The sequence below is a fragment of the Sus scrofa genome, chromosome 18 (assembly GCF_054392235.1).
Source record: "Sus scrofa isolate SSC_HxYL_T2T_F1_AM1 chromosome 18, Sscrofa_HxYL_maternal_Yorkshire_Landrace_v2.0, whole genome shotgun sequence".
Taxonomy (NCBI): domain Eukaryota; kingdom Metazoa; phylum Chordata; class Mammalia; order Artiodactyla; family Suidae; genus Sus; species Sus scrofa.
The window spans coordinates 52155370-52170396 of record NC_139400.1 but is presented as its reverse complement, the minus strand read 5'-3'; the positions used below and the strand labels follow the sequence as shown (position 1 = coordinate 52170396).

The window sequence follows — 15027 nt, the reverse complement described above, 5'->3', positions numbered from 1 at the left end:
GATTTCTATTTAGCAACTTACCGGAGGCTGGGACCCAAAGAACTCTTTTAAGTCTGTTTCACTACTCTTTTGGCTGCACTTATCCTCAGACCCAAAATCCCTCTCACCAAACTTCTTTTTGTTCCTTCTTGCATCTCAGTGTTACTAGAAGCCAGAGCAGTCAGCTGAGACTTATAAGGGAGCATTCATTGTCGGGGCTTTTTTTTCTTTCTGGGCAGGCTTTAACTTGGTGAAATGAGGTCCTAATTAGCAACTGGATCATTGATTGTTTTTCAGACGGTGAAAAGGCAGATATATCTGCCAGCATCTATCCAGACATAAACATCATCACTGGAGCCCTTAAACTGTACTTCAGAGACTTACCCATTCCTGTCATCACCTATGATACCTATTCCAAATTTATAGAAGCAGCAAGTAAGTATGAACTAATTTTTTTCTGGCACCAAATTTTTCTTTGGACTTCAAGAAAATTAAAGCTTGGACCTGTTGAAATTATTGCCTGAGGACCTCCCTGCCAAGTAAGGGCACAATGGTACAGTTAACAGAAAACCAGGCATAGTCCATCCACCAGCTGAATCAAACCAGCACTAAGCCAACCCCATTGGGCAGAAGCTGGGTGCCAGGCAGTTCTGCCTCTCACCATCATTTCGTGTATGCTGGGAACTAGTACAGTCAGGCCTGCTTTGTTATATGCTGAAAGCAGAATGTTTCTGTAGTAAACATCCGATGTTCCTCAGTGGGGACTCTATGGATTCATTCCTTTCATATATTAGGCAGAATCCCACTGCTAATCAATTCAAGGCGTACCCCAAGTTTTGCACATTGATGCTGTTCAAAATTAGTAATATGCCGAGAGTAGACAGTGTCAAGTACTAACTAAGAACTCTCACCAATTGTCTCCTAGTTTAGTCTTCTCATCTACCTGATGAGGCAGATACTCTAATCCCATTTTACGGAGGAGGAAAGCTGGGCTCAGAGACCTGAGCTCACAAGTCTAGGGATGGAATGTCAGCATTGGTCTTCCATCAAGCCATAGGTGGCACTTAGGGTTTGGCACTTGAGTCACAGCTGTCAAGAGAGAGGACCATTGTGTGTGTGTGTGTGTGTGTGTGTGTGTGTGTTTGGGGGTGGGTGGTTGCTCTCTCTACACTTTGTTCAAGAACATAGGAAGGGGAGATTCAGCTGCTAGAATGCACACTTTGAGGAAGTTTTTATTTTAAAAAATATAATCTTTTAAGGAATGTGTTGGTAAATATAGTACCAACAGTATATAGTAATGAGATGCCTGATGGGGAGAGATGTGGGCAGGCTGGGGTTAGTGCAAAGTACACTTCCCAGATGAGCTGTGGCCCTATTCCGTGGTAAGAGCATTCTTTCCTGGGTCCTGATGGTCTTGAAGGAGAAGGTTCTAGTAGCAGGGTACCTTCTGCCCCAGAAGGGGCGACTAGGAGAGCTTTCTTGAGTGGCTGCCAATGCCTATCAGAGTCCTAAAAAGCAGAAGCAGGCATGCTTCCTCCCATTGTTAATGTGCCTAGTATCTACTTCCTAACCTGGACACCACGCTGGGGTTAACCACGCCAACATTTGGGTGAAAAGTGCCATCAGTGGCTTTGCATTGTAAAGTATATTCAGTTATGGAAGCCCGCCAGGGAAAGACTTAGTCAACAACTTCAAGAGAATAGTCCCAAGTGTGGTCCAGTTTAAATGAAAGCTGGTGATAGTTACCTAGCAAATCCAGCATTCAGAAGATGGGCAAAGCCCAGTCTGTGCATTGACACCAGGAAGCACCTATAGGGCTTCAGATTCCTGGAGGGCAAGGACCAGGTGCAGCCTCCTGCCACAAGGCCATTCATGCTCAATATGCACGTGGTTCCCAGCCTCAAACCCTTTCTTGAATAAGGCAAGACACAAACCAATTGATTGCTTTAAGCAAAATGTTATTAGACTTCTGCTTCATCTATGGCTGGAACAAACCAAACTTCTTGTCACTTCTCTGAAAACTTTGAGCACTGTGCTAACATTCACTATGTGTGAACTCCACAGAAATCTCCAATGTGGATGAGAGGCTGGAAGCAGTCCATGAGGTGCTGATGCTGCTGCCACCTGCCCACTATGAGACCCTCCGCTACCTAATGATCCACCTCAAGAAGTAAGCTGACACCTCCTTGACACCGCCTCTGCAAACCCTATCTGTCCTGGGCACATGATGCATTAGGAAAAGTTTACACCCTCCCCAACTTGTTAGTGGACAGACAACCCCCCCCACCCCCCGCTTCCCTTTAAAGTGGATAAGGCTGCCTTCAACAGGCCAGCCCCATTCATAACTGCTGGCAGACTCACTCTGAGGCAGGGGCTGCTTCATGCACTTTAGATGTGAGATCTCTACGGGGTGGCTACTCTTCAGGGTCTCCTGTTACAGATGATATTGGTGGAGCTTAGGGAGGTTAAATGACTGATGCAAAGAGGTGAGGTAAAGCCAGGATTAAAGCCCGGTCTGATCCTAGCCCACACTCTGTCTTAACCATTTGCCTGCATCTTCTTCCCACATGCATCTTGGACTCTGTGTTCTATTCTTCCTTCTTCTGCTCACTCACAGTCCCAGACTCTTCCTTTGAGCAAGAACATTCTCACCCTGACTTCTTGTTTTACTTAATATATTAATTACCTATCACTGAGTGACAGATTGCCCCCAGACTTCATGGCATTTACTTTTGCACAGCCTCTGTGATCAGGAATCCAGGTGTGGCTTCACTGGGTACCCCTGGCTCAAGGTTTATGACAAGGTTGCAAATTAAACTGACAGCTCGACTATACCCTCATCTGAAGGCTCGAGTGGGAGGATCATCCACTTCCAAGTTCACTCACACAGTCTTGGGGCAGGATTCAATCCCTCAGAGGCTCTTAGATCCGAGGCCTCACTCTCTTGCTGGCTGTTCTCATGGAGGCCACCCTCAGTTCCCTGCCATAAGAGTCTCCCTGTAGGCAGCTTCCCAAATGGCAGCTGACTTCCATTATAGCAAACAAGTAGAAGCACCCGAGATGAAAGTCAGTGTCTATAACCTCATCTCGGAAGTGATAGCCTATGGCTTTTGCTCTACTCTCTGTACCAGAAGCAAGTCACTAGGTTCAGCCCATGCTCTACAGGAAGGGGTTACAGGAGGGAGGCAGGGATCACTGGAGGCCATCTCCGACCCAGGGCGCTACACACTGGGTCACCTGTGCTTGAGCATGTGAGACAGATGGAGATGGCTGTTTAAGGGACACTAAAGCCTCTGGTCCCAGACTCTTTTACCCAAACCATGGCTCTCTCTTCTTCACCAGACTCACATAATGAGGTCAATGATTTGGTTTTTGAGATGTTGGAGGAATAGGGCATTTCTGTGTGCTTTCCTCTGTGTTTTTGGAAGACGCATTGCTACAACCCATTCTTAGATAAAAATAAACCAAAAAATGTCAGTGCTGACCAATTTACAGATCCATGCAGTAAGTGAAATGAAGCAAGTTAAAAATGCCATAGAAACACTAAGGCATTGAGGTTTTTATTTTTCTACATTATAAGACATATAAACACTTGTACTCATATTCAAGGGGATCAGAGACATAACATTTAGCTCAGAAGAGTCCCATTTTGATTAATTTATTGAATTTAAGAGTACAAGTGCTTTTTGGATAAAAAATAGTCTTGAGGAGTTCTCACTATGGCACAGTAGGTTAATGATCCAGCTTGTCTCTGTGGCATTTCTAGTTTAATCCCCCTCCCCCAGTGCAGTGGGTTAAGGTGTTGCCACTGCTGTGGCGTAGGTCACAACTGCAGCTCCAATCTGATCCCTAGCCCGGGAACTCCACATGCTGTGGGGCAGCCAAAATAGAAGAAAAAATGGACTTGAATGTCAGCCTGGCTTTTAATTAGCTATAAGTTATTTCTTTCAGTGTCTAATTGTTCTACTTTGAAAGGCAAAGTATTATTATCAGCAAAAATGCTGACATGTCTCAGTTGAATCTTCAAATGCCAATTATTTAGTATTTTGACCATGGAGGGTTTGCTGGTCATCGTGTTTGGTTGGGTGTGGTTCTTGGCTTAATAGGGAGATGTCAGCAGTTTGAAAATGAAGAGTGTCCTCTCTCTTGCTTCCCTTTTAGCTTTGCAGTGTGAAAATAAGGCACGCTGAATTGACCTTCCTATAATAATGCTAAGTGGCCATTCTTAATTAGCGTCAAGGGAATAGACACTAAGGAATTGCTTCCTGTGTAAAACCTAAACATATGTGAATCCTATCTTGCTCTGTTTTTGGAGAATGTAGTCCCTTTTAGATCTCCTATGAACATCCTAAAATCTAAATTCCTTAAAGCAAGAATCTGAGCGATCATAATTTTTATTTCACTAGGAAGGTATTAAGCCAACTTTGAAGTTTGAACTCGTCCTTTGCCATTCTTATCTGGATGCTGAAATGATGATTTTCAATTCCAGCCATAATTACTGCTCCAGACTTCATCCTGTGGGAACTAGAAATAATATTCAACTGCTTTCCCGTTTGGCCACATTCCAGCCATTCCCCCATCCTGTGATGATGACTTGGCTGTTCCTAAACTTGTGGCAGCCCCAGCCTCCATGTGACCTTTCTCCTCAAGCACTAGCCCTGCCAGCAGACAGGGAATCTGCCCTCAGTTCCCAGCTCACCAGCATGCTGATGAGTAGACCACGACACCAGGGGAAGAAAGACATCCATGTAAGCCTAGACTAAACTCTGTATGCGCTATGGACCACCTAATAATCTACCACCCCCTCAAACCAACAGTCCCCCAGTGAGAGTTCCATGTTTATGTAGTAAGAAGGACTGATTTTTATAACTTTAAAAACTGTGGGAGTTCCTGCTGTGGTGCAATGGGATCGGCAGCTTCTCTGTAGCACCAGGATGCAAGTTCCATCCCCAGCCTGGCAAAGTGGGTTAAAGGATCTGGCTTTGCCACAGTTTAAGGCATAACTGTGGCTCAGATCTGATCACTGGCCTGGGAACTCCATGTACCCTGGGGCAGCAAAAAATAAGGAAAGCAAAAACCAAAACTCTGGGTCATGGAGATGCCTGGTGGCTTAGCAGGTTAAGGATCCAGCATTGTCACTGCTGTGGCACGGGTTCCATCCCTGGTCTGGGAACCACCCTGGCCTGGGAACTTCCACATACCAAGGATGAGGCCAAAAAAATTAAAATATAAAAATAAAAAGTGTGTCTGTACCAGATTCACCTAATGGTTCAACTTCTACTGGCTGAAAGCAATGTCAGCGATCTCAATTTTAAAAAAATTAGAAAATTACCTTTTAGAACATACAGTAATTCCGGTTCTCAATTTTCTTTTACAAATTCCTGAACCATAGATGTTCTCGGGGGCCTTTGTACATAATGTGTATATGCACACCTGCCCTCGAGTCTGTATAATGTCGCGGTGTATGTGTTTGTCTTGCAGGGTGACTCTGAATGAAAAGGACAATTTCATGAATGCTGAAAACCTGGGGATCGTGTTCGGGCCCACCTTGATGAGGCCCCCCGAGGACAGCACCCTCACCACCCTCCACGACATGCGGTACCAAAAGCTAATTGTGCAGATTTTAATAGAAAACGAAGATGTTTTGTTCTAATCCACCAGCAAAATGAGCCCAACCGCCACAGCCCCATCTAGGTTGATAAGGCTCAAGAAATAAAAACATTTCTTATACTTGCTTTGTTTTCCAAACAAGTGACAGAATTTCCTGGACCGCAGTGGATTGCCAAGTTGGCTACTGTGTCTCGTAGACACTGCCTCCCCCGCCCCCACCCCCCTCCCCACCCCCCACGGGAGAACAGCAAGGATGAGGGTGAGAAGCAGCCCTCACCTCGGGTCTTTGCCGTGCCTCCTCGGATGTCTGTCTGTTTTGCTGGAAGAGTGATTAATAAATCTTTCTTTAACTTATTAAAAAACAACATAGACCTTTAAACGTCAGTCTTATCAGTAATAAAAGGGAACTTAATTCATAGAGGTACTTGAGACAGTTATACATTTTCCACTTACAAAGAGAAGACAATTCTATATGTTAAATGTTAAATGAAACTTATATTGTAAAATGTATTTTTATTTTAGCTGCAAGAATGTTACTTTATTTTAGCAAATAGAACTCAATGCAGTGCATTGATTATTACCCTGTGTCCCTTGTCCTGCCTTCTTGCTGTGGTCCCCGAAAAAAGTTTACCATGAATGCAGTATTATCTTGACATACCTCTGTCCTTATCAGTGCTTCGCAATGAAATTTCACCTCCCACCTGTGTCCCTGCTTTTGATAGTTTTTGCTGTTAAGCACTGGCATTTTGCTATCGTACGGTATATATTTCTAGCAATTGTAGGATGATCCGAAACATCCACGAGTTTTCTTTCCATAAAAATTTTGTGAAATCCCAAAGTATGTTTCAGAATTGGTCATAGTCTTTCCACGTGATGTGTGTACACCACAGACCATGCCGAATGTGGTCATTTTACATAAAATGACTTAGGAACACTGGTTCTATCTGGGCCGCGTCCAAAAATTCGCACTTTTCTTTGCTTTTTAGGCAAGCACTCTGAATTCATCATGTTAAGGGCAAGTTGCATTTTTGCCACATTTCTGTGTTCGTGAAAAGTGAATCTGCAGAATAGTTACTGATTTTTTTGTTTGTTTGTTTTATAAACAAGCGTTTTTAAAAGTAAGAATGAATAGGTTGGGTTTTTTACAAACATTTGTTCCTCCTTGATAAAAGTAGTTCTGATGGATAATAATTTAATACGATTTGATTACTATAGTTCTATCTTATTGGTTATATTTATCTTAGCATGAGCTTTTCACGCCAAGATTTCTATATTTTGTAACATAGGTAAAATATTTAAAACATCAAAAACTGTAAATCTAAATTTTCTTCTCCTAAATCCAACTACAATGTCTTTTCCTCTGATTGTCTGAAGTGATTCATGTCATTACTCACTAGTCTTGCTTTGGAGTGACCAGAAGAGAATTACTGTGTGATAAGTGAGCTGGGGGGGGCGGGCAGTGCAGTGTCATCCTGGAAAGTCCCAAGGGCTATGTGATGGAATCTGTTGGCACTCGGGGGGGGGGGTCACAGTGGTTCTGCTTGGTCCCTGCTATTATCCGTCCTCCCAACTGTACAGATTTGTTTGTTGTAGCTACGTATTTCTTGAAACTGTCAAAAAATTATCTGGAAATGGTTTTATTTTGTGAAGTGAACAATACTTTGTAATTTATGATAGTGTACATGGAAGGAAAAGCATTAAATGTATTAAATTCTTCTGTCTGTCATTTTGGAAGAAGACATGAAGGAAATTGATGTTGGGGGTAGATGGGACAGAATATTCAAAACATTGCTCCCAGATGGAATTTAGGCAAAAAAGTTTCCATCCTATTGAAACACGATGAGAAAACAAACATTCCATGGAGTTCCCACCTCCAGCTTCCACCTGGGGAGCCTGCTTATGATTAAAAGTCCAATACCCCACCTTTCCTTTCTTTAGGACCCATTGCATTTATGGCCTTCATTAAGAGATGGGGTGTTTAGAGCACATCACCCTGGGCCACTTGCAGGAGGGCAGAACAAGAGTTTTGGAGCAAAGTTCCCATGTGATATAGCAGGTTAAGAATCCAGTATTGTCTCTGAGGCAGCACGGGTTCAGTCCCTGGCCTGGGAAATGCCACATGCCGGAGGGCCCTCCCCCCCCCCAAAAAAGGAGTTTTGGAGCCAGAAAGACTCAAGTTTGAATACCAGATCTGCCTGGCATTGGCCATGTGTAACCTTGGGAATGGGTTTACTCACCTGAAAAACTGGGGGAAATATTTGGACTGGGACACCTTAGATGAAATGATGATCTAAAGTAATTAGTAACAGTTATTTCTTCTTATTGTCATTATTTTAAGAATGATGACTTAGGAGGGGAAAGGATATAATGGGAAGTGGAAAGGAAGATATATGAGGGGAAAAAAGGATTTATCCCAGGTTAAATACAAGTCGAAGTAATCATAGGGGTATTATTATAACAGGGCTCTACAGTGTGTAATGAGGTTCATTTGACTCCTTTTCTCGAATGTGATTACAACACCTGATCCCTCTACCTTGCTTTAGTCTGAAGCCCGCTCACTCGCACCTATCTTCCCCGCCATCTGGCAGCCTGGCATGGCTCTTCTTACCTGGCTTGAAATTCCTGCCATTGGAATAATGCCAGTCGTTAGACCCAAACGGAGGCAGCACTGTTCCCAGCACTCACTGTTAAATTGTCCACAGGTGGGTAGGGAGGGCTGGGACAAGAACAGAGTAGGTGAGGGAAGATTCTGTTTCCTCCCATTAGCATAAGTGGGGCACCCAGTCCCCAAGCTTGGAAGGCGGCTGGTGCAGAGATCAAGGATTTTCTTCCAGCACCGGGAAGGGATGAGGGAGGGGAGATTTGGGGAGCTGAGGAAGGTAACATACCGCACAGGTGTGTTGCCTAGGCTGTCCCCTCTCCAGCTGAAAACCCAACTTAGGTAGCTTAAAAATTCCCAATATCCATCAATCTCCAAATTTACAGTCAATCTTTTGAACTTAATGTAGTGCTCATTACTTTTCAACAATTTTTTTTTTTTTTGTCTTTTTGCCATTTCTAGGGCCACTCCCGTGGCATATGGAGGTTCCCAGGCTAGGGGTCGAATCGGAGCTGTAGCCACCGGCCTACGCCAGAGCCACAGCAACGCGGGATCTGAGCCGCGTCTGCAACCTACACCACAGCTCACGGCAACGCCGGATCGTTAACCCACTGAGCAAGGCCAGGGACCGAACCCGCAACCTCATGGTTCCTAGTCGGATTCGTTAACCACTGCGCCACGACGGGAACTCCTCAACAAATATTTATTAAGCACTTAACGAATGGGCCAGACACTGGGAAACTAGCAAAGAAGAGGTTAATCTCCCTGGAAAGATTAAATAATAAGTTTAGTTTGGCTGGAGCGTGAAAGCTGGTCATTTTAAGAATTTTGGCCTCTAACATAAAGGGCACTAAGGCTACTAATGTTTTTTAAAATAAACTTAATTTTGGAATAGTTTCATATTTACAGAAAAGTTGCAAAGATACTGCATAGAGTTCCTGTGTACTCTTCACCCACTTTCCCCTAATGTTAGCATCTTATATAATCATGGGACATTTATTTAAACTAGGAAACCAACATTAGTACATTACTATTAACTGAACTCCAGGCTTTACTCAAACTTTTATGAGCTTTCCACTAATGTCTTTTTTTTTTTTTTTTTTCTGTTCAAGAATACAATCCACCACACTGGATTTAGCATTAATGGGTTTTAAGAAACAAATGTCACAATATGGTTTACATTTTTAAGAGATGACTTACTTGACTGTGGATCCAGCAGAGAATATATGGGCAGATGGGAGTAGATTCAGGGAGTCACTTAGATATTCATCGTTGTCATTATAGGACTAAAGAAACGTGGCCCAGATCAGGTGGTAGCAAGGCAGAGATGAATAGTACTGAGTTCTACTTAGGAGGTAGAGCTGGAAAAGTTTGCTACGGATTGGATTAAAGAATCAAGGATGACTCCCACATTGCTTATTTTGACAACTGGGTAATACTTTCTGAAGTGAACACACACAGAGCCAGCAGTTCTTGAGGAGGGGTGGAAAAAGTAAGGGAGGTGATGAGTTCCACGCTGGACATGATGAAATAGAGATACCTGTGAAATTTCCAGGCAGAGATGTTTCATGAGCAATTGCATTAACAGACCCAAGCTGGAGATAGGAAGTGAGAGCCATAGCAAAGGTAATAACTGGAACCATGGGGTTGAGTAAGAGTGCCCAGGGACACAGAGAAATACAGGACAGAATTGATTCAAAGGTCTCTGGAGCACCTCAGGAGAGGCGATGTGAAAGAGGAGAGGGCAAATGAAGTCCATTTTGATATAATAAAATTTAGAGGGGCTCACGAGTGTGCTTCAGAAAGGCTCTTCCCTTTGTCTTTAGGTTTGTTTCACAATGTCCTATCCGTTTATTTATTCCCATTCGATGTATTTGGCAACATACAAGACACCATGTTGGGCCTGTGTTTTGGAGGGCTTTGTTTAGTTAGATGCTTCACAAATGCAAATGAGCCAAGGTCATTTTTTTCCTGGGTTAAAAGGTATTGTCCTACCCAAGGACCTCCTTCACTGCCTTCTACCACAGTTTGTACACACTTTTAAGTCAGCAGTTATCACAAGGTACGGTGATTGTGTGTCCGTCTATCTCCCACGGGAGTATCGAGTCCACGGGGTCAAGAATGGTGGCTACTGGGTACTGGTCAGGCGCATTCCTACTTATCCTGCAAGTCTCAGCTTGAGGTTTACACTCCGCCATGACCTTCCCTGGCTTCCCCAGGCAGAGTATGGCGCCGCTCCAAACACATGAAAGTCCAGAAAGTTCAGAGAGTTCTACAGAGTTGGGTCTAACCAGGACCTGAAGTGTGAGAGGAGAGGGGGATTGAGATTAAATAAGAAGGTCTGTGCCAGGGGAATAAGGACCCTTGTAGGCCAAATACAAGTCAACCTCAGATCAGTCTGGTGACAGGTGGAGGATAGGCCAGAGGACATAAGAATAGAGACACAGATGTTAATGAGGAAGATGCGATAGGCAATGACAACATGAACTTGGCTCCCACCAAGAGGGATGGCAAAGAGTCATGATGAGAGAGAGATTTCAGAGGTTGTCAAGACATACTGATTTGGGAGTTCCCATCATGACTCAGCAGGTTAAGAACCAACTAGCATCCATGAGGTTGCGGGTTCGATCCCTGGCCTTGTTCAGTGGGTTAAGGATCCAGCATTGCTGTGAGCTGTGGTGTAGGTCACAGACTCGGCTCAGATCCCATGTTGCTGTGGCTGTGGCATAGGCCCTGGATGCAGCTCCGATTCAACCCCAAGTCTGAGAATCTCCATGTGCTGAGGGTGTGGCCCAAAAAAGACATACTCATTTGATGCCAAGATTGAAGGGAAGGGGTCATGAGTGATTCCCCCACTTCTGGTTTTTACAATTGAATGAATATCTAGGAAGAGAAGAGAGTATAGGAAGGAAAGTGGGTTCTGCAGGGAGAAATCATGGGTTCAGTTTGTAGGATGCATTGTGGTAGTAAAACGTGTGGTCTAGGAAATGGTTGAACACACGGTTTTGAAGCATGAGAGAGAGAGATGAGCTGATAGATATGACCTGACCAGACTGTATAAATAGCTGAAATAAAGAGGATCAGTAAGCCAAGAGTACGTAATTAAACTTCAAGCTTTTGCCCAGCAAAGGAAATCATTAAAAGAGCAAAAAGACAACCCACAGAATGGGAGAAAATTTTTGCAAACAAAGTGACTGACAAGGGACCAATCTCCAAAATATACAAACATCTCATGGAGCTTTACATCAAAAAAACAAAAAATCCAATCAAAATATGCACAGAAGATCTAAATAGACATTTCTCTAGAGAAGACAGACAGCAAAAAAATACACATGAAAATAATTATTGGACTTCCCATGTGGCTCACAACATAACCACTAATCATTACAGAAATGTAAGTCAAAACTACAGTGAGGTATCAACTCACACTAGTCAGAATGGCCATCATCAAAAAGTCTACAAACAATAAATGCTGGGAGGGTGTGGAGAAAAGGAAGCCTTTCTATACTGCTGATGGGAAAGTAAATTCTATAACCACTATGGAGAACAGTATAGAGATTCCTTAAAAGACGAAACACAGAACTACTGTATGATCCAGCAATCCCACCCCTGGATGTATATTCAGAGAAAATTTGAAAAGATGCACCCCAGTGTTCCTTGCAGCGCCGCGTACAATAGCCAAGACAGGGAAGTCACCTAAATGTCCATCGACAGAGGAATGTATAAAGAATAAGGAGTATATATATACAATGGAATATCACTCAGCCATAAAAAAGAATAAAGCAATGTCATTTGCATCACCATGGGTGAACATAGAGATTATCATACTGTGTGAAGTCAGAGAGAGACAAACATCATATTATATCACTTATATGTGGAATCTAATTAAAACTGATTAAAAAAAAAGACCGATAATAGGTCCTGCATAAGAATGAAATCTAAGGATCAGGCAAAATTTGAGAATTTTGCAAGGAAGGTCAGGAATGGCCAGAGGAAAAGGCAGAGGGTCGGGAGTATAAGATGAAAGCAGGAGAAGATAGAACTTCACAGATGGATGGGTCACCAGCATCAAATGCCACTACAAGGTGGTAAGGTGATGAGTCCCCTTTGAATTTGGCAACTAAAGAGTCCCCTTACCTAACAGGAGCTTTTCAGCGGGAATGATGTGGTGAAAGGCACAGTGCTAAGCCTTAAGAGTGAATGGGGGTAAAGAAAGAAGATAAAACCTATAGTCAGAAACATCCATGGGCTCATAAACCTCAAATGAAGGGTAAATCACCTATGGGAACAAATTTTTCATGGTTGCCAAAAATGTATAAACTTAACATACTTTCTTGAAAAATTGTGTACTTTAGAATCTTCTCAGAGAGTTAAGCAAGTATTACTGGAACAGATTTTTTTCTTTGTATGACTGCACCTGTGGCCTATGGAAGTTCCCCTGCTGGGGGTACAATCAGAGCTGCGACTGAGGCCAATGCAACAGCCACGGAAACACCAGATCCAAGCTGCATCAGCAACTATGATGTAGCCTGCAGCAACACCAGATCCTTAACCCACTGAGTGAGGCCAGGGATTGAACCCTCATCTTCACAGAGACTATATCAGGTTCTTAACCTGCTGAGCCACAACGGGAACTCCTAGAATAGATTTTTAATCACTTTAACCAAGCATGATACCTGTTTTTTTTTTCCTATGCCCTAATCTGTATAGTGGGTATAATCTTGGTTTATCCTAGTTCTCTATTCTGCAAATGGGTACAATAACGGAGTATCTGCTCTCCCTTCATAGTCAGAGTGCTTCTATGGATCCACTGAGGTTCAATATAACTGGATAGTAATGTACAATTGTTAATTATTGCACAGAGGCCCATCCTTCCAAAAATCTGCCAGTTAGGGCAAGCCCAGGTTAGTCTCTTCATTGGCAGGTTTGGAGGATGTGGAGAAGTGGAACTGGAGCAGGGCATTTTGTCAGGGGGAACCCTGGGCTGTGAGGACCAGCAGCTCAGGCCAAACAGCTCACCAAGAAAAGATCCTCAAACTCCAAAGTCTAAGCAGAGAAGACTGTGGAGAAGCAAAAATAGATCTCATAAGATCAAGAATTCAGTGCCATGGATAAAGTCAGGAATAAGAATGAGTAAGCATGGGAAAGTGGGAAACCTCCGGGCTATGGATGGCCCAGCAAGCGATGGTCTCTGCAATGAGAAGCTCTTTGTGAGAGATGTGGATCCCAAGCTTCCAGCAATCCAAGAAAGAAGCCCAGGCATTAAGAGAGCCAGTTGTTAAACTTTGATCAGTATATTATTACACAGACTTTACTCCTTATCAAGATTATTTCTTGGATGGGATTAAGATGGCAGAATAAAAGGACTGGAGCTCAACTTCTCCCCTAAAAACAACAAAATTCACAACTAAAGGCTGAGCAATCTTCACTCAAATGGACCAGAAACATTAAAAAAGACATCCTACTCCAGAAGACAAAGAGGAGGCCACATCAAGGAGTAGGAGGGGCAATTTCGGGATATAAACAACCCCATACCTCCTGGGTAGGAAGCCCCACAAACTGAAAATTAACTGGTTCACAGAGACTCACCTACAGGAGTGAGAGTTCTGAGCCACACATCAAACTCTCACGAGTGGGGATCTGGCACTGGGAGAAAGAACCCCTGGAACATCTGGCACTGAAGGCCAGTGGGGCTGGTGCACAGGAGCTCCACGGGACTGGGGGAAACGGAGACCCCATTCTTAAAAGGTGCACACAGACTTTCATGTGCACTGGGTCCCAGGGCAAAGCAAAGTCTCCATAGGAATCTGGGTCAAATCTGACTGCAGTTCTTGGAGGATAACCTGGGAAAACAGGGGTGAATGTGGCTTGTTGTGAGGGAGAGACATTGGGAGCAAAGCTCTCGGGAATATTCAGCAGCTGCCTTTCTCTGGAGGTGGCCATTTTGGGAAAATCTGGCCCCACCTAATATCAGTCAGTGCTGAGAAACCCCAGGGCAAACAACAATCCAGCTGGGATCACAGCCCCGCCCCTCAGTAAACAGGCCACCTAAAGACCCCTCAGGCACACAGCTGCCTCTAATCCCATCCAGAGACTAAGCCCCAGCCACCAGAGGGATTAGAATCAGCTCCACCTACCAGTGGGCAGGCATCAGCCCCTCCCATCAGGAAGCCTACAGCAAGCCCCCATACTCACTTCAGCCACAAGGGGGGCAGACACCAGAAGTAAGAGAGGCTAAAACCCAATTATCTGTAAAAGGGGCACCACACCAAAAACCTATAAAAATGAAAAGACAGAGCACTATAACTCAGATGAGGGAGAAAGGAAAAACCCCAGAAAATCAGCTAAGCCATGAGAAGATTCTCAGCCTCCAGGAAAAAGACTTTAGACTGTTGATGCTGAAGATGATGCAAGACATTGGAAATAAACTGGAGGAAAAGATGGATAACTTACAGGAAACACTGAGCAAAGAGATACAAGATATCAAACTTAAACAAGAAGAGATGCAAAATACAATAACTGAAATAAAAATTTCACTAGAAACAGCAAACAGCAGAATACAGGAGGCAGAAGAATGAATAAGCGAGGTGGAGGACAGATTAGTGGAGATTACGGATGCAGAACAGAAAAGAGAAAAAAGATTGAAAACAAATGAAGAGAGTCTCAGAGAACTCTGGGACAATGTGAAACGCACCAACATCCATATTATAGGGGTGCCAGAAGGAGAAGAGAGAGAGAAGGGGACAGAAAACATATTCCAAGAGATAATAGCCAAAAACTTCCCTCACATGGGAAAGGAACCACTCACTCAAATCCAGAAAGCACAATGAGTACCATAT

General features: G+C 43.7%; 2 protein-coding genes across 2 annotated transcripts in view; one reads left to right on the top strand and one right to left on the bottom strand.

Annotated features, from left to right (window-relative positions):
• Positions 1-7304, top strand: part of CHN2 (chimerin 2) — a 299981-nt gene extending 292677 nt beyond the window's left edge. The window contains exons 11-13 of the mRNA XM_003484050.5: positions 277-414; positions 2044-2149; positions 5461-7304. Of these exons, the coding sequence (XP_003484098.2) occupies positions 277-414; positions 2044-2149; positions 5461-5632 (416 nt within the window). The 3' untranslated portion in view covers positions 5633-7304. The remainder of the gene's footprint in view (positions 1-276; positions 415-2043; positions 2150-5460) is intronic.
• Positions 1-15027, bottom strand: part of LOC146395043 (uncharacterized) — a 178992-nt gene that overhangs the window by 29623 nt on the left and 134342 nt on the right. The window lies entirely within an intron of this gene.